At 34.2% G+C, this 21,943-nt stretch overlaps 1 protein-coding gene across 5 annotated transcripts in view; it reads left to right on the top strand.

Moving 5' to 3' along the window:
• Positions 1-21,943, top strand: part of VPS13B (vacuolar protein sorting 13 homolog B) — a 793,535-nt gene that overhangs the window by 375,482 nt on the left and 396,110 nt on the right. For all 5 annotated transcript variants that reach the window (XM_060128467.1, XM_060128455.1, XM_060128456.1 and 2 more), the window contains exons 24-25: positions 9,120-9,340; positions 21,716-21,919. In XM_060128467.1, coding sequence (XP_059984450.1) covers positions 9,120-9,340; positions 21,716-21,919 — 425 coding nt within the window. The remainder of the gene's footprint in view (positions 1-9,119; positions 9,341-21,715; positions 21,920-21,943) is intronic.

Genomic DNA, 21,943 nt, shown 5'->3' on the forward strand with positions numbered 1-21,943 from the left:
TTTTAGTTTTTGCTTGTCTGAGAAGTTTTTTTATTTCTCCTTCAATTCTGAATGATAACCTCGCTGGGTAGAATAACCTAGGTTGTAGATTTTTCCCTTTTAGCACTTTCAGTATATCTGCCACTCCCTTCTGGCCTACAAACTTTCCACAGAAAAACCAGCTGATAGCCTTATGGGGGTTCCCTTCTATGTGATTCTTTTTCTCTTGTTGCCTTTAGAATTCTTTCTTTAACTTTGGCTGTTTTAATTATGATGTGTCTTACTGTGGGTTCATCTTGTTTGGGACTCTCTGTGCTTCCTCTATCTGGTTACCTGTTTCTTTCTTCAGGTTCAAGTTTTCAGCCATAATTTCATCAAATACATTTTTGACTCCTTTCTTTCTTTTCCTTCTGGGACCCCTATGTCATGAATGTTAGTATGCTGATGTCCAGAAGTCCCTTAAACTGTCCCCATTTTTAAATTTGCTTTTCTTTTTGCTGTTAGCGCTAGAGCCAGGTGTGAGCTTGGAGCTTCTCCTGTGCTCAGTGGTCATCATCCACATGTGGGTGGGTAGGGTAGGATTCCCAGATGCTGGACAAGAAGCCCTGAAGGTCAGTCTGAATTGGTTCCATTCCCTCTAAGCTTGTACTATACTCCCTCCTGGCAATGACACCTTTGCCCCAGAAGGGAGTACTGCTGGAACAAAGAGGGCCTGGAGAAGGGTTCCCAGTGTGGAGTGCCATTTGAGCTGTAACGTTCATGACACAGCAATCAGAGCTCCAGATGGCTCGTAATCCACCACTCTCTGTCAGTGCCAGTAATGTCTGCTCTTGCCCTGTTCAGATGCAATGCAGGGTCTGACTGGTTCCATCCCCAGGTGCGTACTTTCCTTGGCAGTGTCAGCCATTGCCCTGGAGGGAGCTGAGCCAGACAGAGTAAGAGGGGCAGGAGCAGGCACCTGCTGCAGGCAGGAGGAGCACTTTGTCGCAGGAAACCCACCAGAGCCCTGGGCAGTTTCAGTTTGCTTCCTCTGCCTTGTTTCAAGGAGTTAGCAAGTTTGCGCATGCATTCTTCAGGAGTAGAGTCTTAGTTTCTTCTGTTAAGTCCCATTGCTTTCCACCAGCTAAGGGGACTTGTCTTCCTGGTTTTGGCTTCTAGGACTGAGGTGTCCAAAATGTGGTACAAGCCACTTACTCCCCGGGGAGGATCTTTGAGCCCTTGATATTACCCTCCTCTTCTGTGTCCCCTGTTAGGAGTACAGGTCCCCCTGATTGTTGCTTCTCCTACCTCTTGCCCGACTCCCTGTGGATCTTTCTTTACAGCCTTGGTTATAGAGTAGCCTTTCTGCCAGTCTCCAGTTTGTTTTCAGTGAGAGATGCTCCACATGTAGATGTATTTTTTTTGATATGTTCGTTGTGGGAGATGAGTTCGGTGTCCTACTCTGCCAGCTTGATATCCTGCTCCTACACCACATTTTCTTTATTCATCTGTTGATAGACACTTAGGTTGCTTCTATATCTCAGATATTGTGAATAATGCTTCTCTGAACATTGGGGTGCAGATATCTTTTTCTAGTAGTGTTTTTGTTTTCATTGGATAAATACCCTGAAGTGGAATTGCTAAATCGTATGGTGTTCTGTTTGTAATTTTTTGGGGAACTTTCATCCTGTTTTCCATAGTGGTTGTACCAATTTACATTCTCATCAACAGTGCAGAAAGGGTTCCCTTTTCTCTGCATCCTCGCCAACACTTGTTATTTATCATCTTTTTTGGTAATAGCCATTCTGACAGGTGGGAGATGTTATCTCATTGTGGTTTCAATTTGCACTTCCCTAATGATTAGTTTTGTTGAGCATCTTTTCCTGTGTCTGTTGGCCATCTGTATGTCTTCTTTGGAAAAATGTCTATTCAGATCCTCTGCCCATTTTTTAATCAGGTTGTTTTTATGATATTGAGTTGCATGAGTTCTTTATATATTTTGGATATTGTGGATTCTCAGTTTCTTGGAAGGAAGTGTAGCCTTGGATCGTTCCAACTATTTGACATTTAAGCTTCTTTTCTGAAGTTCTTGACAGTTTTTTGGGAAAAAATGACTTCTGGCCCTCATTGATAATTTTGTAAACTTTTTATACTTCCTTTAATACCTTTCCACTCCCTATAAAAGCTATTATAAATTTTCACCACTTTCCTCAAGGATATCTGATTATCTCCCCTACACAGCATACAACCTCCTTATTTCCTTAATGAAAGCATTGACAACTTCCCATCCAAACAGGGTCCTGATACAGGACTTTTACACTTACTGTTCACCTTCTAGAACACTTTTTTCCCAAGTAGCCTCATGCCTTATGTCTCTATGGAATGTCATTTTATCAGAGTGGCTTTTCTGGACTATCCTGTCTTAAAGTGGCAGCGCCCTGTTCTGTTACCCTGCTTAAGTGCTCTTCAGAACATCTAGGACCATCAACATACTATATGTCATTTAATTATTAGTTTATTATCCTTTTCACAACTAGAAGGCAAGATCCATGAGAACAGTGAGGTTATATTGTTCACTGCTCTTTTCCTAGATCCTAGAATAATATCTAGCATATATTTAATTCAGTAAATACTTGTTTAACAAATGAATCTACCTTACCTGGATTAAGTCTTTCATCTGCTGATATTGCTTAGGACCAAGCCATTTTTATTCATTTATCCATCTCAGTCCATCCCTCCCTCCCTTTCTCCTTTCCTTCCTTCCTTCCTTCCTTCCTTCCTTCATAAAGCAAATATTTATTGAGTGCATACTATATGCTATGCACTACATTTTTACGGAACTTGCTTCATCAATTATAACCTCCTTATTTAATCCTTGTTGTCATATAAAAATGCTAAAATTTCTTTCAGCTTACTCAGTTAACAGAACAAACCTCTTATTTGCAAATCCAATAGAAACCTTTTAATCCTTGATGTTCATTGATTCTTTTTTGAAATTCTTTCTTAACTTCTGGATAACCACTTTCCTTGATTTGTTTTCTGTGGATAGTGGCTACTCCTTTTGAATATCATTCATGGGCTCCTTTCCTCTACACTTTCTTTAAAGATAGGTGTTCTTCATATTTATAGCTTTACTAGGTATTCTCATCTATACCTGTACTTAACCTGTCACCTTTTCTCTGACAGTTTACAAATCTGTAAGATTGTCACATACCTGACTTCTTTGTTCCTTTTTTATATCCTTAGGTAACTGTTTGACCTAGATTGTCCATCAGTTGGCACTGATAACATGATAGAATCTTGTGCTACAGAGTAACATTTATTTTCAATACCAAAAATTGCTCTATTCCTAATTTCACAGCTAGTCCCTGGTCATACCTGTCAGCTTTAGCATGTTTTTAAAGTGGTTCATCTGAGCCCCAGGGAATGAAACCGTACTTGAGGTGCAAAGTTATGGATAAACATGATCACCAGGACTCAGGTTTTCTTCCATATAATTCCCTTCTGTATGAGGTTTTCACGAAATACAATACAATTCATTGATTCAGACTCTTTCATTTATCACACTTTTTTTAAAGTCTTTATTGAATTTGTTACAGTATTGCTTCTGTTTTATGGTTTTTTTTTTTTTTTTTTTTTTTGGCCGTGAGGCGTGTGGGAGATCTTAGCTACCTGACCAGGGATCAAACCCGCACCCCCTGCATTGGAAGGCAAAGTCTTAACCAGTGGACCACCAGGGAAGTCCCCAAACTCTTTAATTTAGTATTTGGAATAGTTTCTTGAACTGAAAGGGTCCTTGGGTCATCTATGAACTTCCTGTCTTCCAAAAAACTTCTTTAAATAATAATACCAAATAATGAAAGAAGTGAAATTAATCAGGACTTTACTTTTTACCTTTTTTTTAAAAACTTTTTTGCTTTTTCTTTGATCTTTATTCTTATATCTTTTCTTTTGTCACTAAGTTGGTTCTTTTACTGTAATAGTCCACTCAGTTCTTGTGAAGGAAAAGGCATGAAATGGCTTAGCACTTCATGTGGAAAAAGCAGAGGAATTAGGAATTAGCATTTCTCCTCTAATACTAAGGGATAGTTAGAGCTAGGATATTTACCTAAGTCTCCTGGTGCAAAATCCAGGCTCATGCTGTAGAGGCAGTGTCATAGTGTTCTAATGCACTCAGTAAACCAGTTTATCAACTTAAGTAAATTGATATACTCTGTCAGTAATATAAAATGAATACACAAATGTGTATCTTTTATTCCTAACAAATACTCGTTTATTAGGAAGGTTAACATGGCAAAGCTTTTATGCATTAGTCAGTCTTGACTTTCATCTAATAGCAGTAAACAGTTCTTTTGCAGAAGTCTTGGGAAGGTAATAGATTTAACTCAAATTGACTAAAATGTCTACATGTACTATGTGTTATGTTAAGGGAAATGATAAGTGAATTTATTATCTAGGATGTTTGTGTTGTAAATGATTATAAGTATTTTTTATTATTTTTGTAAATATAATGTATATAGCTGAAAATGTTTTGGAAAGGGAATCATGTCTTAATCACTTTTTTTATGTTATTAAAGTTTTGAGGACACGGTGTTTGTAAAGTACATGTTCAATAAAAAGCTTAATGAGGAATAAATTGGCTATTCATTTATTTAAGAAAAAGCTAAAGTAGAAAACAATCAGGAAGCAAAAAATAGCATTTAAAAATAAGGATCTTTAAACTACCCTATATTTATTTTTTAAGTTATAATCCATATATCATATCACTGAGTCATGAGACCCAAGAAATATTTTATGATAATGTTTCCTTAATTATGTAAGTGTCTGTGTAATAATTTAAGTGAGGTAAGACGTGCCATTAGTTAGTGGTAAGTCACTTTAGAAAATGTTTAATTGTAACATATCTTGACAAGCTGTAGCAACTGAGGGTATGTGTTGTTAGCTGACCATATGACCTTAAATAAATTCTGCATTGCTATAATTTCGACACCTCTTTTAAAACTGTAATTACTGATATTTTAATTGCTTGAAGGACAGCACTAGTCTTTGAGGTTACTTTTAGTTTTAAAAGCAATAATTGTTCTGGTTTTGCCTTGTTTATATTTGCAGTCATAAGTTTTAAGGAATTTTAAAAAACAGTATTATATTTCTTTATACACTAATGAAAATTTGATGATTAAGTTATGATTAAACCAGTAATATTCAGACGTGAATACTAGTTAGCACTGAATGCTTTTTTTTTAAAAATAAATTTATTTATTTTATTTATTTATTTTTGGCTGCATTGGGTCTTCGTTGCTGCGCGCGGGCTTTCTCTAGTTGCCGCGAGCAGGGGTTACTCTTTGTTGCTGTGCGCGGGCTTCTCATCGCAGGGGCTTCTCTTGTTGCGGAGCACAAGCTCTAGGTGCGTGGGCTTCAGTAGTTGTGGCTCGCGGGCTCTAGAGCACAGGCTCAGTAGTTGTGGCGCACAGGCTTAGTTGCTCCACGGCATGTTGGATCTTTCCGGACCAGGGCTAGAACCCGTCTCCCCTGCATTGGAAGGCAGGTTCTTAACCACTGCGCCACCAGGGAAACACACACACCCTTTTTTTTTTAATACATGCTGAGTTTATAAACATTTATATATGCACAAAGGCCTATGGAAGGATTAAAGAAGTGAATCAAGCACTGAATGCTTGGGTTTCTAGATATGAAGAAAATATTTCACAAATTTGAAATGAATTATCTGTTTTATCATGATTTAATAATCATGATATTTTTCAGTATAAATTTTATATATTTATATAAATTTAATATATTTTTAATTTTTATTATTTTATACATGCAATACATTTTACATTTCCTAATACAAAGCAGTATTTTCTTCCAAAGTAGAAATTTGGTTACAGAGCAAATAAAACTATATGTTGCTCATTTTCATTTCCTTCTCTTCCAGGCATTTCAGCAGTTCTCCTCTGCCAGGAGAATTGATTATGCTTTATATCTTTTTTAATGCCTTCATTCCTCGAACATTCCCACTGCTTAAATTAATATCATGTAGAATTAAAGAAACCCTTTATCTCAACTGTCTGTAAATCAGTTTAGTGCTAAGTGGTTTGGGGAAACAGGGTCAGCACTTTTGGCTCATTTATGTTTGTAGAATACACTGCATCTGTTTCCAAATTGTTAACCCTCACAATTAGCAGTAAAATATTCCTCATTACACTATTTCATATTTGAAATAAAAACCTGCCTGAGACATACTGGATTGTGGGACATAGGGAAAAGAGTTAAGAAGAAGAGGAAAGACACCTTTTTGTTTGTTTCTAAAGACACGTAATGACTAAGGTTATGAAAGAAAGAAAACTGAGGGGGAGTATCTCTAATATTGAACAGTTTTCTTTCTTCATTTTCCATATTGATCTTTGTAAGGTGATTTACCTTGGTGCAAAGTATATATACTTTTTCCTATAATAAAGCGCAGCATCTTTAGAAAGGGAAAGACCAATTCTCTTTGCAGAATATTGATCCCTGCCCACCAGTATTGAAGACTGTAAATTAGATGTATATGATCAGGGTCCCTCTCCCCCACTGTTGACACATGTATCACATAGTCTCACACTGAATTCTATTTATTCATTTTGTCTCAAAGCTTTGCCATATTCACTTTCTTTTACGTTAACTCATCTGAAGTTCATTAGTGTTTGGTTATCATTTTTTGAGAATTAATTTATTAGTATTCTTTTCTCTGTTAATAATATAGAGGTTTCACACAGAAATGAAATTTTCAGTCCTCCTGCTTTGTTTTTATTTTTTCTTGTTCTTTAGACAATTTGACTATTTCTGAATTCTGCCAGCAATAAATAATTTTTCTAAAATGAAAGACTCATTTTATAGCCTTAGCACTTTCTCATTAATGTTAAAATACTAGTCTTGAAGTTCTCAGAATAGTACATGATCCTGGTCCGTCATGGATATCTGAGCATATTTTATGGAGTTCTCAGAACAGTATATTGCCAGTGTTGTAAATAGATGAGGTGCTTTTTATTTTGGTGTGTGTGTGTGTGTAAAAGGAATAGGTGTGCAGGTATTGATGTGTTATGTTTTGATAATTTTTTCACAGTGATTAATTGTGGGAATGTTTGTCATTACATGTTAAGCTCTTCTAGATAGAGTGTACTTTTTAAAATAGATGATATGCTTGTTAAATAAATGGACGTAAAATATTACCTTAAAAGGTTCTGTTTAAGACTTAGAATATGGTATACCCAATTTCAGGTTATGGTCTGATTCCAAAGAAGAAGCAGAGACACATATCTGAGATAGTACCAATGTCATTTGGAATTCTTTTTTTCTATTTCATGAATTTAAATGTGGTGCTTTTTACCCAACATAATCACCATTTAACATTTCTTGGGTAACATAAAATTTGAAAGACTATGTATAGCTCACTACAGATTTTAAAATATGTAACCTGAAATCATTCCAAAGTATTTTAAGACAAATTTGGCAAAGCCTTTATTTTGTAAATAGCCTGGAACTTTGTGTAGGTTTTAAAATAATTTCAGAATTAGTTACAGATGATTTAAAGTTTGTCATTCTTTCCTGGGGGCAAAATATTTTAAGTCTTAAGACAGGCAGAGTACCACGATGCTGACCACATATTATTATGCAGTTTCCATTGTTTCCAGTCAAGTTGTTGTGGACTGCTATGTAGCTAGATTTATTTTATTATCCAGGTCTCAATTTCAAAGTTTCTGATTTTAATTTTCTTAACTACTTGATCAAGACATTTTGAATGTTCAAACATATGAGAATCTATCTTGTAGCATCCCCTGAGTATCACCATTCACAATTCAAATACTTATTTATATTCCTTTAGTATATATGTTTATAGCATGATCTACTTAGTTATTCACTTGGTATTTTTTTCCTTGCTAAAAAATAACATGAACCTAATAGTACGATGCGATCTGGTTCCAACTCTGTGTGAGCGTGTCCCACACTACAGGGGGGAAAAAAAAAGACTTGAAGGAAAAATAATAACAATGTTAATAGTGCGTATTCCTGGGAGTAGCAAGATGGAAGGTGAATTATGACTGGTTTTGATTTTTTTCTTTATATATTATATTTTCTAAGTTATTTTCAGTGAGACACTAGTACCTCTCTAATTAAAAGATAAATATTTTCAATTTGTTTTAGAACTAGATACTTAAAAAGAAGTCTGTATTATACTATCTATACTATCAAGTGCCAGTAGAATTGCAAAGTCAAAAATACAAGTCATAGGAACATATTCTCCATCAAATTGGCATCCCAGTAATGAATATTTATGAATGTTTTAATACTGAGTACATTTTTAATGCTATTTCACAAAGTATTTTATCTATAGCCACAATAAAAAAAAGATAGTTTTATCTCATAAATTTATATTAACAATTTTTTTCTCTGGTAAATCAATAAAAGGAAAAAATTTAAAACAATGAAAGAAATTTTGCTTTTAATTCTGAAATGTGAGTACTTTTATTTTTAAATAAAATATACTTGATTTAAAAATAACATATATAAGAATCACCAACTGAAGATATGTACGTGCGTCCTGGGTCTTAACCATCAGAGATTTCTGATTAAGTAGGTCTGAAGTAGAAACCAGGAAACTGTATTTTATATCAGCACCCATATGACTCTGATGCAGATGGTCCAACAGACCATAGTAAATTGTTTATTCTTTTTTTATTCTGCAGTCAGATCTGTGGTCACCTTTAGTTCATTTTCCTAATTTTCCTAATTTAACACATTCTCTGTGGTCTCCAAGATATAATGCATACATCCCAGCAGTTGCACTGTACAACCCACTAGTACAAGGGTGAGGGAAGAAAAAGTTAGAACTTGTATTTATATTTTTATCTCATTTCCTTAATTTCTACTTTTGTATGTTTTATAATGTACATTATTGATATAGTAGTATGTTATAATAAATATAAACATTTTTAAAAGGTAACTCTTATATAACATGTAAACTGTTTAACATGTTGGTCTCTGGGATACAGTATACGCTATTTATGATGCCATATTAACTGTTTTATATTTCAAATATTAACAGTAGATACCTTACTATCAAGTGACAATTAACTATATTTTTGTTTGTGTGCCTCCCTACCCACTTTTGTACCCATTTTCAGGTGATGCCTTTCCTTGGACCATCAGCTTGCATCATTTCAGCATATACACCCTTTTTGGAAAACAAGTGACACTTTGCCTAGTGGAACCTATGGGTTGTACCTCTACTCTAGCTGTTACATCTCAAAAACTACTCGCTACAGGACCTGATATGAGGCATTCATTTGTTGTCTGTCTGCATGTTGACCTAGAGTCACTTGAGATAAAATGCTCGAACCCCCAGGTTGGTACATTTGATTTATGAAAGGAAATTTAAAATAATGTGATTTAAGAACAATTGTTACTCATTTTGTTGAAGGGTTTCTCTTCTATTAAGTGTCTTAAATTATTTTTAACAGGGCCATCAAGATCAGAATGGTTAGATTAAGTATTGCTTTGAAGTTCTCTCAAGTTTTGTAATTCAAACTCTTCTGAAAATGTAATGGTGGCAGCATAAATGCATCTTTTAGCTGATGGAATGAAATCAGTTGCAGATGTAAAGTTTTTTAAACGGTGAAGAACTACTTTACTGTCAGACTGGAAGAGTCTATTGAAGTGATCAAATGTAATTTCCGATCAGTTTCTCACTCAAAACTTCTTTTGCTCAACATGCAGTATTTAAAAGAAAAAAAGCACTGTTTACTCTTTAAAAAAGGCATTTTGTTAATCCTTTAACATTCCAGTTGGGATAGGCCAAACATGTTATATTCTACAGTTTTATAATTTAGTATGAATTCAGATCTCCTGGGTTTGTACAAATTATTAATTACATATAATTTAATACTTGTTTCTTTGACCTCAAGCAGACTCTTGTATATTTTCTACACAGATTATCAATAGTATTGATATGTATGAATGAATACAATGAATAGTATTTGAAATTATATTTTTAAAACAATACTTTTTAGAGCTTTATTGGATCTGTTAGGTCAATGTCGATAAATCTTTGTTTATTCCAGCATTAGTGGTGACGAGCTAGTTTTTAAAGTGTGTTTTTTTAAGTGGGTTCAAATATTATTCATATGTTATAGAGCCTCCTTACTGAAACCATCCTCCTTCTTTCCCCTCTTCTCTCTGCCTTGCTCCACCTACTGTATACTCTACAGTTTGGTTTAACTTTCATATATATTTGTGCATTTTGAAAAGATCGGACCTGCTAATTTAATCTTGGTGATGGCCTTATTAAAAAATACATACTGTTAGAATTATGATGAGGCAGTTATACTAAACTAATAGCTTATCCACCATTATGAAAGTAATTTCTTTTATAATCAGTAGTAAATTCTTTTGAACAATAGTAAATATTCCATATTAATGGCCATTTGCCATTCTATTATGACCCATAGTAGTATAGAAGAGAATAATTATGAAATGGCTTAACTCCTCTTAGATTATTCTTTGAATGCTACTGCTGATGGTTGTTGAAATGCATTTCCTAGAGGAAGGAAAATTTGTTGGTTGAATTGTGTCTCCAACAAAAGATACGTTGAATTCCTAACTTGTAGTATCTCATCATGTGACCTTATCTGTTAATAGGATCATTACAGAGGTAATCAAGCTACAATGAATTCATTAGGGTGAGCCCTCATCTAGTTGACTGATATCCTTATAAAAAGGGAAATTTGGAAGTAGATAGTCACAGAGGGAAGTTGATGTGAAGATACACAGGGAGAGTGCCATGTGAATGGAGGCAGAGATTGGACTGATCCAGCTGCAAGCCAAAGAACACAAGGATTGCTGGCTACCTCCAGAAGAACCAGAGGCAACGAAGGATTCTCCTGAGTCCCAGAGCATAGCCCTGCTATTACCTTGAGTAGGGACTCTCTGATCTCCAGAACCATGAAACTATAAGTTTCTGTTGTTTTAAGCCACCCAGTTTATGGCACTTTTATATGGCAGCTCTAGCAAACAGATTATAGAGAAACAGATTCACCTTCTTTAGATCCTTTATCACAGAAGCTGTTAAAAGGGAAAAAATAGATTTAGTTCTGTCATAGCAGCAGAAGCCCATCTCAGCCCATCAGTCCCACTGATTATTCTATATACGCTGGGGGAAAAAAAGCAAAAACTAACAACATAAATGAATGTTCCCAATTTGGTTTTTAAATAATTGAATTGCAAAAAAGACTTTAAAACAGCTATTATAATTTTTTTTATGAGGTGTAAAGGAAAGCAACACTGAATGAAAAACGTAAGAATTCTCAATGGAGAAGTAAAGTATAAAAACAATCAAATGGGGCTTCCCTGGTGGCGCAGTGGTTGAGAGTCCTCCTGCCGATGCAGGGGACACAGGTTCATGCCCCGGTCCGGGAAGATCCCACATGCCGTGGAGCGGCTAGGCCCGTGAGCCATGGCCGCTGAGCCTGCACATCCAGAGCCTGTGCTCCGCAATGGGAGAGGCCACAACAGTGAGAGGCCTGCGTACCGCAAAAAAAAAACAAAAAAAACAATCAAATGGAATTTGAGAATTGGAAATACAATATCTGAAAGAAAAAACCATACCATATGGGCTTAGAGGTGACCTGCATGTGACAGAAGAGTCATTGAACTTGAACATTGTGCATAGAAATTATGAATTTGGAAAACAGAAAAGAAAAGATATTAAAAATAGGATCGAATCTTCAGTGGTTGTGGGACGGAATGTTCAAATATATGTGTAATTGGAATTCCAGAAGATAAGGAGAAAAAGCTGGGGCCAGAAAAATATTAACAAATAATTGTACAAATTTCCCAAATTTGCAGAAAGAGATAGGCTTTTACATATTCATGACGTTTACCCAGTCCCAAGCATGTTTATCTTGGACACGTTGTGATTAAAATGCTAAAAACCAAGGATAAATTTTTTAAAAATCTTGAAAGCAGCTGCAAGAAGATACATTATATATGGCTTAATTTGAATGAGTGCCGATTTCTCATTAAAAACCATAGAGGACATGGGACTTCCCTAGTGGTCCAGCGGTTAAGACTCTGCGCTCCCAATGCAGGGAGCCCAGGTTCAATCCCTGGTCAGGTAACTAGATCCTGCATGCTGCAACTAAAGATCCCGCATGTGACAACGAAGATCCCACATGTGGCAATGAAGATTCTGCTTGCTGCAACTAAGGGCCAATGCAGCCAAATAAATAAATAAGTAAATATTAAAAAAACAAACAAAAAACCCCACAGAGGGCAGAAGACATTAGAACAATATCTTTAAAATGCTAACAGAAAAACACTGTCAAGACAGTGTGCATGTCTCACAGAAATTAAAGTGAAATAAAGACACTGTACATGAAAGAAAACTAGGAAAATTGTCACCAGCACCTCTACTTTACAAGAAATACTGAAGGAAGTTCTACAAGTTAAAAGGGAGTGGTACCAAATGAAAACTTGGATCTTCAGAAATAAAGGAAAACCAACAGAAATGATAAATAGCTTGATAAATCTTTTTTTTAACTATTTAAAAAATACATATGACTGTGGAAAGCAAAATCCATAACACTGTCTGCTAGACCTTTCAATGTATGTGGATTTAATATACAAGACAACTTGGGACTTCCCTGGTGGCGCAGTGGTTAAGAATCCACCTGCCAATGCAGGGGACACAGGTTTGAGCCCTGGTCCAGGGAGATCCTACATGCTGTGGAGCAACTAAACCCGTGTGCCACAACTGCTGAGCCTGTGCTCTGTAGCCTACGAGCCGCAACTACTGAGCCCACGTGCCACAACTATTGAAGCCCATGCACCTAGAGCCAGTGCTCCACAACAAGAGAAGCCACCGCAATGAGAAGCCCACGCACCACAAGGAAGAGTAGCTCACTGCAACTAGAGAAAGCCCGTGAGCAGCAACGAAGACCCAACACAGCCAAAAAAAAAAAAAAAGACAACTTCATCATCAAGGTTAGTGGGGGATGGGCTAAGGGGACCGAGTGGTTGTCAGATTTCTAAATATCTCATGAAGTGGTACAGTATAAATTTAAAAGTAGACTGTGAAAGTTTTTCTACATATAATTTCCTAGAATAACTACTAAAAAAAAAAAAAGCAAAAATACAAAGAGATATAACCAAAATGCCAATAGATGAATTAAAATGAAATACTAACCAAAATGCCAATAGATGAATTAAAACGAAATACTAAGAAGTATTCAAATAATCTAAAGAAGTGAAGAAGTGGTAACAGAGTTACATAAAACAGAGGATGGAAACAGAAAACAAAAAATAAAATTGTAGAGATGATCCTGCCTTAGCAAGAATTACATTAAATGTTATGATCCTAACTGGGAGTGTTTAGACCAGGATTCAGCAAACTAAGGCTTGCAGATAAATTTGGCCACATGCTTTTTTTCACATACTGTGTAAGGTTACCATCTTGCTACAACCACAGAATTAAGTAACAGCAAGGGAGAACACTATGTAGCTCACAAAGTCTAGAATATTTACTATCTGACCATTTACAGAAAGTCTTCTGACCCCTGGTCCAACTGCTCCTATTAGGGTAGGAATAAAGCAAGACTCTGCATACGTTGCCTAAAAGAGAAGCACTTAAAATATAAAGAAACAATATAAATAAATGCATAGGAAAAAATACACCATACAAACAGCATAAGAAGGATGGACTTATTTATTTTAATATCAAATAAAATAGACAAAAAGAAAAAGTATTACCAGAGATAAGGAAGGACATGAAAGAAAAATGGACAGAATTAAAGGAAAAAACAGGTAATTCTATTCAATCATATTAGGAAATTTTTATACCATCTCTCTCAGTGGTTGTAAAACAACTAGATGAAAAATAAATAATTGGAGATATAGAAGATATGAAAAATACTGTGAACTCACCTTGACCTAATTGACATTTATAGAATACTATATTCAACAACCATGGAATGCACATTTTTTTCAGGTGTACATGGTCTCATTATATTAAGAGAATTAAAATCAGTAAAGTATATTATCTAACCATAGTCAAATTATATTAGAAATCAATAATAACTAGGAAAACTGTAAATATCTGGACATTAAATAATAACTCATATCTGAGAAACCAGATATCACACTTAATTGTAAAATATTGAACTTTTTCCCACTAAGATCAAGAAAAAGCCCAGAATGCCTCCTTCTATCACCTGTTCTTTGTCATATTGGCCATCTTAGCCATTGCAATTAACCAAGCAAAAGAAATAAAAGACACAAAGATAAGAAAAAAGTAAAACTCTCCCTATTTTCATATGATCAAATATTTTACAGAAGATCCTGGAGGAGTTAAGAAACTATTACTAGAACTAATAAACTTATTATGGTTGTAGGAGACAAGATAAATATATAAAAACCAATTGTATTTTTCTGTACTAGCAGCTAACGACTCGAAAATGGAATGAATCAGTTCCATTTATATTGGTGCCAACAAACATACAGAAATGAATTTAACAAAAGATGTCCAAGACCTCTACCCTGAAAACCACAAAACACTGCTGAGAGAACTTGAACATCTAACTGGAGCAAGATACCTGTTCATAGATTAGAAGATTCAATATTGTTAAGATGGCAGCTGTCCCCAAATTGATCTAGATATTGGGCATAATCAAGTCTAAAAACATTTTCTCCTCGAAAGACACATTAAGATAGCAGAAAGCCAGACACTTGGAAAAAGTATTAGCAACACATTTACCAAACTGTTACCAGAATATTTATGGAATCCTTTCTACTTGGTAACCTGAAGACAAAGAACAATAAATAAAATAACATGAATACAAATAATGGGGAAAAGATTAGAACCACACAAGATGTGTGACTGGTCAGTCAACACATGAAAAGATACTCAACATCATTATTCATCAGGAAAAAACAAAATAAAACATGAAAACATACCACTACATACCTATTAGATTGGCTATAATTTAAAAGATGGAGTATTATGAACCAACTAGAACTCTGTATACTACTGATGGGAATGTAAAAATTACATAACAGCTTTGGAAACAACTTTGAAGTTCCTGGAGGGGGGGAAAAAAACATACAACCCAGCCATTCTTCCCTAAGTATTTCTTCAGGGAAACAAAAATGTATATCCACTCAGAGACTTTTACATGGATGTATTTAACAGCTTTATTTGTATAGCCAAAAACTAAACATAACCCAAATGTTCATCAGTAAGTGAATTTAACAAATTAAACAAATTATGGCTTATCCATACAATGTAATACTATTCAGCCATAAAAAAGACTGAGTTATTGATAAAATGCAAGATCATGAAAAAATATTGCAGTCATTACACTGAGTGAAGGAAGCCAGACCAAAAAAGAGTACTTACTGTATAATTCCATTTATATAAAATGTTATAATGTGTAAACTACTACATTGTTACAGAAAGTAGGTTCCTGGTTGTCTGGAGTCAGGGCAGGGAGAGGGAAGGAGAAGGGGGTGGTAGGAAGGATAGACTACAAAGGGATATGAAGAAACTTTTGAGGATAATAAGAAAAAAGTTTTTATTCATAGTTTATATTTAGTAGTAGCTCAGTTCCTATATAATAGACAGCTAACTACTACTTGGAGTTACCTACCAGAGACATTATATTTTAGAGACTTATTTTAGGAGTCATTATAGCCTTGGGAGGATTGTCCTACTCTACATGTTCTGGTTATCCATAGCTATCCCAGCTGAGAATAAATTCTGTTCCCATTATGGTTTTAGCCTGGGACTCCACTATTATTAATCTTTAAAAAATTTTTTTTCTTTTACTTTGAGATACTCAATAGTATGGTGATTTCTGTTGAGTCTTACTAAATGTAAGACTGTGGCTCAAAACTAGAGCTCTGGGATATCTTCTTTAGATATTCACCTTATTTAGAACTAAGCTCAGGTTTTGTTGTTGTTGTTTAAATATAAACCAGTTCTAAGCCAAGTCATCACATAAATAGAACTTATGTTTGGCCTGGTATTACCTTCTTATGTCTGCTCCTTCCTTTTGTCCTTTCCTTGATCACTTGACTCCCACGGGCTCCTTGCTGCTTCTCCCCAAATACCAAGGGCCTTTTTTTTTTTTTTTCCTTGCCTGAGAATTAAACCAAGACTGAATGAACCTCATGCCCTGAGAATCCCTTTGCACCCAAAGTGTAATGAATTTTATTTATTCACTTAATTCTACTTTATCTTCTTGATAAGTCCTGATAAACCAACTTCTGTAAAATTGTTAGCACCTGCTATATCCAAAGTTGATCACCAGGTTGTTGGGAAGTTTAAGTGAGATAGTTATGAAAATACTTTGCAAACTCTCAAATGGTATATGAATGTCATTTTGTTAGTTTAGATTGACTCTGATATAAAATGTGAGATCCTCTATGTAAATTGGTATGACTATCCCTGGTGGAATGTAGCGGTATTCCTGAAGGGACAGGAAGTCACAAAACAATATAGGACTTTGAAGAATCAACATGTACTCAAAGAAAAAAGTAAGGAGTAAGTACTCTTTTATATCCTTGTGTGCCAGATTAACCTAAATTTTAATGGTAAGACATGAGACTCCAAATCTCTTTTTTTTTTTGTGAGTGGGTTGCTTTAGCCTTCCAGACTCCCTCTGGGTTCTGTCAGAATTACAAAGGATGACTTGATTTTTTTTTTTTTCCTAAGTGAATTCAGCAGATATTTATTGAGTACTACATGTAGGCCAGAAATGAGGGGAGAAAAATTAATAAGATAAATACATGAAGAAGGCCATGCCTACACACATCATAATCCAACTGTTGAAAGCCACAGATAAAGAGCATATCTTGAAGGTATCATGAGAAAAAAATGACACATTACATGCAAGAGAACCAAGATTTTGTTAGCTTACTTCTCATAAGAAGCTGTAGTGATCAAAAGAACATCTTTAAATCGTGAAAATTAAGAAAATTAAAAGCCTCTCAACCCAAAATTCTAAGTAAAAAAATATATAACATTTATGAATGAAGACAAAATAAAGACATTTTTCATGTGAAAGAATCTGTCACCAGTAGGACTGCACTACAAGAGATCCTAAAGGAAATCCTTCATGCTGAAGGGAAATGAAACCAGGTGTTTGAGCAACTTTTCAAATGTTTATTGGCTGTTGAGTTTGCTCTTTTGTGAATTGACAGTTCATGTTGTTTACATTAATTTGTATTTTCCTGATTATTAATAAGGATGAACAGATTTTTCAGTGTTTATTGGCCAGTGAATTTGCTTTTTTATGGTTGATATTTCATATCATTTACTTAATTTTTCTATTAAATTTCTTAGCAATTTGAAGAGCCTCCCTTATATTCTATAAATACAAACCCTGTATCTGTAATGCAGTTATTTGCCTTCAAACTTTATGGCATCTTTGGCCAAAAACGTTTAATCTTCCTTAGTGAAATATATCTATATGTCTCTTTTTATTTTCTGGGTGTCCTGCCTTATAGTGTATCGTGGGCCCAAATATCCATGTGCATATAAGTTCCTAAAATTTCTTTTACTATTTTTACTTTTCCTTTTAAGATTAATGACCCAAAATAAACCTCTTTCTTGTGAGTGGTTTCTCACTGATTAATCTGGGGGCTTTTTTGTTTCTTATTTGTGTTTTTTGTGAAGTACTTCTTATCCTTTTTTGTGCCATGGACTTCTTTGAGAATGTTATAAAAGCCTTTTCCCCAGAACAATGTATATGCCCACTAAATTTCACATACACTGTCAGAAGCTTTATGAACTTTGGATTATAGCCAGTGTATAAGCTTGATTCCATTCAAGTAATTCCTACTTCAGTACCATTCTTTTGTTTATTCGTTAGAGTGACGTCAGAAGTGTTTGCTCTTGTAAGCAATTAATTTGGTTCATTATTGCTCAGAGCCCTCAATTAGTTTATATACTCTAAAATATAGTGCAAGCTCTATATGTAGGGCAGGCCTAGACCAAATTTATTGTCATGTCTGACATTGTTGTAGATCTCTGTATCAACTATAGAGACCTAAATCGCTGTGTCAGTTCCTGGAACTCACTGCCATTAAAAGCCTTAGACGCTGTAAGTATTTAACCTGGTTGAATATTCAGAGAATTTGTTCCTAGGAGTGATTTGCACCAACCTTCCCTTTTATCTTAAGTGTTTTACTAAAGTTACCCAATTCTCTTTAATGTCTTTAGGCACTAGTCTCTCAGACCTTAAAAATTGTGTTCATTCCAAAATTAAATGAATCTTCTTTAATAAGGAATCTTCTTTAATATAATAAAATTTTAATTTTCCCTCTACCAATAAATTGATACATTTTGTCTACCTATAAGGCATTCCCCAAAACATAAAAGTATCTTTGCATTTTTGGGTTTTAAGTTGTAAAACTAGAGAAATAATGTTTTTTATGCTCCTTTTCTATCCATTTTGTCATAGTTTTTATTGCTGTAAGTTCAGTTTTCACCAAGCTAATGGAATTTGGCATTACTGTCTAAGAACATAAGCATTCAGTTCGGACAAAACTGGATTTGTAGTCTTAGACAAATCACCCATTTTTAATTTCTCTGAGCTCCTGATTTTTATTTTTATCTTTTAAACAAAAGTAGACTAAGTGTAATGCTCTGTATGAAAAGGATGTTTTTGTTTTTGGCAAAAACTCTTTCTTTTGAAACTGAATTTTAATGATTAGTAATGACCTGTGTGCCAAATGAAATAGCCTTTCTAAATTCATATTCACTTAGAGCTCTTTTTTGTTCAACATGGATCAGTAATTGCTTGTTGAAGTTCCATTCCTGCTTGGTTTCCATTGACATTGTATATCCATGGTTTTTCTTCTTCATGTCTACCTTTCTATTTTCTCTTCTATCTGACTCTCCTAATATGCTGCAAAACTTGTCATGGCCCCTTTGTCATGTCTTGTTCATTTCCTGTACTTGGCTGTTGCTCTTGGTATTCTTATGACTGGAATGGCTTTTTGCACCCACTTAAATCCTATCTATCCTTCAAGAATGTATTTCCTTGAGGTTGGTCTCAGCCTCTTCAGTCCAATTAAGTCTTCTTTCTGATTGGTTATGAGATTAAATGAGAAAATGTATGTGCAGTTAATTTTTCAACAATAAAATATTACTTTTTAATATTTAATATCTTACATATCCAATCAGTATTTGATATGCAAAATATTATTGATATTCAATCACCTTCATACATAACCCATATAAAGCTGCCTCACGTGGTGCTTATTTTTTAGAGATCTTTTTAAAAAGTTTTATTGGGGTTGACATAAATACAATAAACTGCACATGTTTAGATTATCTAATTTGATAAGGTTTGACTATGTATACCCATCAAATCATCTTCACAATCAAGATAATGCATTAATCCATCATCCTCAAAAGTTTCTTTGTGCCCCTTTGTAATCCTTCCTTTTACTCCTCCCCCAATCCCAGGCAATCACTGATACTGTCATTATTGATTAATTTTCATTTGCTAGTATTCTGTATAAATGGAATCATACAGTTTGCGTTCTCTCTCTCTCTCTCTCTCTCTCTCTCTCTCTCTTGCCTAGCTTCCTTGATTCAGCATAATAATTTTGGGGTTAATCCTTGGTTTTGCATGAATCTCTAATTTATTTTTATTGCTAAGTATTCTGTTGTATTGTTGGTTAACTTATTGGTTAACATTTGAGATTTTTTCCAGTTTTAGACTATTACAAATAAAACTTCTGTGAACATTTTTATATAGGTCTTTGTGTGGACATAGATTTTAATTCTTCTTGGGGAAACACTTAGGAAATGGCTCATTCACGTGGTAGGTATATGTTTTTTTCAGAAATGGCCAAACTGTATTCTAAATTTTGCATTCCATCAGAGTAAATGAGAGTTTTAGCTGCTCTGCATCTTTACTGATACTTGGTCTGGTTATGCTTTTTAATTTCAGACGTCTTAATAGGTGGGTAGTGGTAGCTCATTGTGGCTTTAGTTGGCATGGTTTTCAGTACAGCTTGAAGGATGAGTTGAACATTTATCTTCAGCATTTTTGCTCTATTTTTTAAAACCTCTGAATTTGTGAAGTCTGGATTCTGTGATAGCAGCTTTCTTCTTTGAAAATAATAATACGTTTAAAGTTTATGTCAGTGTTTCTTGGCATGCTGAATACACAGTGTACTTGGTGACATTCATATACAATTTTTTAATGGTAACAGTTAAAGGAAACCAGAAGTAGTGACAATAAAAGCGGCATCAATTCTCTTAGGTAAATAAACTTTATGCCTTTGAAAGTATTTAGAAACTGTTTATGCTTTCCTTATTTGTCAGTTCTAATTGTTTAAGAAAAAGTAAAATAATCTTTTTAAAAATTTGGTTTGGAACAAAATGGTTTCTTTTTAGAAAACACTCATGATTATGAAAGACAAAAGAATATGAACTAAAATTTTTCTAAGAGCTTTTTTGTAGGATCTCTAGCCATTAGATTTTTTTTTAAACAAAAAGAGCTATAACCTGAGATTTGAGACTTCATCACACAAAAAGCAGGAGAAAACTGTAACCCATATACTGTTTTATATCAAATAAGGATTGACAACACTGTTTTTAGGCATCTGTTCTGCCCACATAAGAAGCCAGCTTTATCATCTGGATGTGTCCTGAGGCTGAAACTTCTTATAAATATGAGAATTTCTTTCTTTCTTTTTTTTTTTTTTTAATGGCAAGCAGAATATGGTATCCAGCTGTGGATTTGCTTATACATTGTGTTTGCATTTTTCCCCCTAGGCTTGTTTTATACAGTATATGGCAATATGTTGTCATACAGATTCCATGATTAATGCTTATTTATGAAATCTTATGTAAATATCTTAGAACTTAGTCAAACAACGTGCAAGTTAAACAATTTTTTTTTCTGAATATTGGAATGACAAATCTGAGGGGAATAGTAGGTTGGATAGTTTATGTTCTTTATCTATAGAAAAGTCTCATATGTAACATTTTCCTTTTACTATTCTGTGTTATATCTTTCTTTTTTACTTTATTTTGCTGGGCAAGAAATCCAATTTCAGATTTATTCTTCAGAAAATAGAGAAAGTTTAAATGTGTAAATAATTTAGAAATAAGAATGGTAATTATTTCATGTATAACTAAATAATCATGTTTACTAGGATATATTTGACTTCTAATTTTGATCCTGACCTCTGTTTAAAAGGCATTTCTTTGTGATTGTTCTATTAGTCATATATTAAAAGAAATCTACTGTACCATAATAAGCTGTTTTATTAGCATTATTTTATTAGCATTATTTTCCCACAGAAATGCTAAATTGCTTATAAAATATCAAAATGTGACTATGTGGCAAATTAAAAGTATGAATAAATTAATTATATTTCTCAAATTCAATTCATGATAAAATGTTTAATATTGTATATTTTTATATGAATTATTTTTCTCTATATCTCATCAGAATTGTGGTATCATGACAAAATAGTCATCATATATATAATAATTACAGTATATATAATATATAATAATTATATATCACAGATTATAGGTTATGATATAATACCATGGTCAGTGATACAATGATAGATTTTTGTTTCATATATTCTTATTTCCCTGGACTTGTTTTCATTTTCTCACATTTAATATTTTAGTCAGTTGTGACCAGAAGTTGAAAGATTTGTTTTTCCTTTTTATTTTTTCCCTTCTGCTTAGGTGCAGCTCTTATATGAGCTAACTGATATCATGAATGAAGTCTGGAATAAGATTCAGAAGAGAGGCAATCTCAGTTCTTTTTCAGCTTATCCGGAGTCCATAGTGGGGCCTGTCCCTAGTTCTCCAGTTAGAAGCAGTATAGGCACAGCTCCTCCAGATACCAGCACATGTAGCCCATCTGCTGACATTGGAACTACTACTGAGGTAAGTGTTTTTGAAAAATTCTGT

Source organism: Lagenorhynchus albirostris, chromosome 17 (assembly GCF_949774975.1).
Source record: "Lagenorhynchus albirostris chromosome 17, mLagAlb1.1, whole genome shotgun sequence".
Classification (NCBI taxonomy): domain Eukaryota; kingdom Metazoa; phylum Chordata; class Mammalia; order Artiodactyla; family Delphinidae; genus Lagenorhynchus; species Lagenorhynchus albirostris.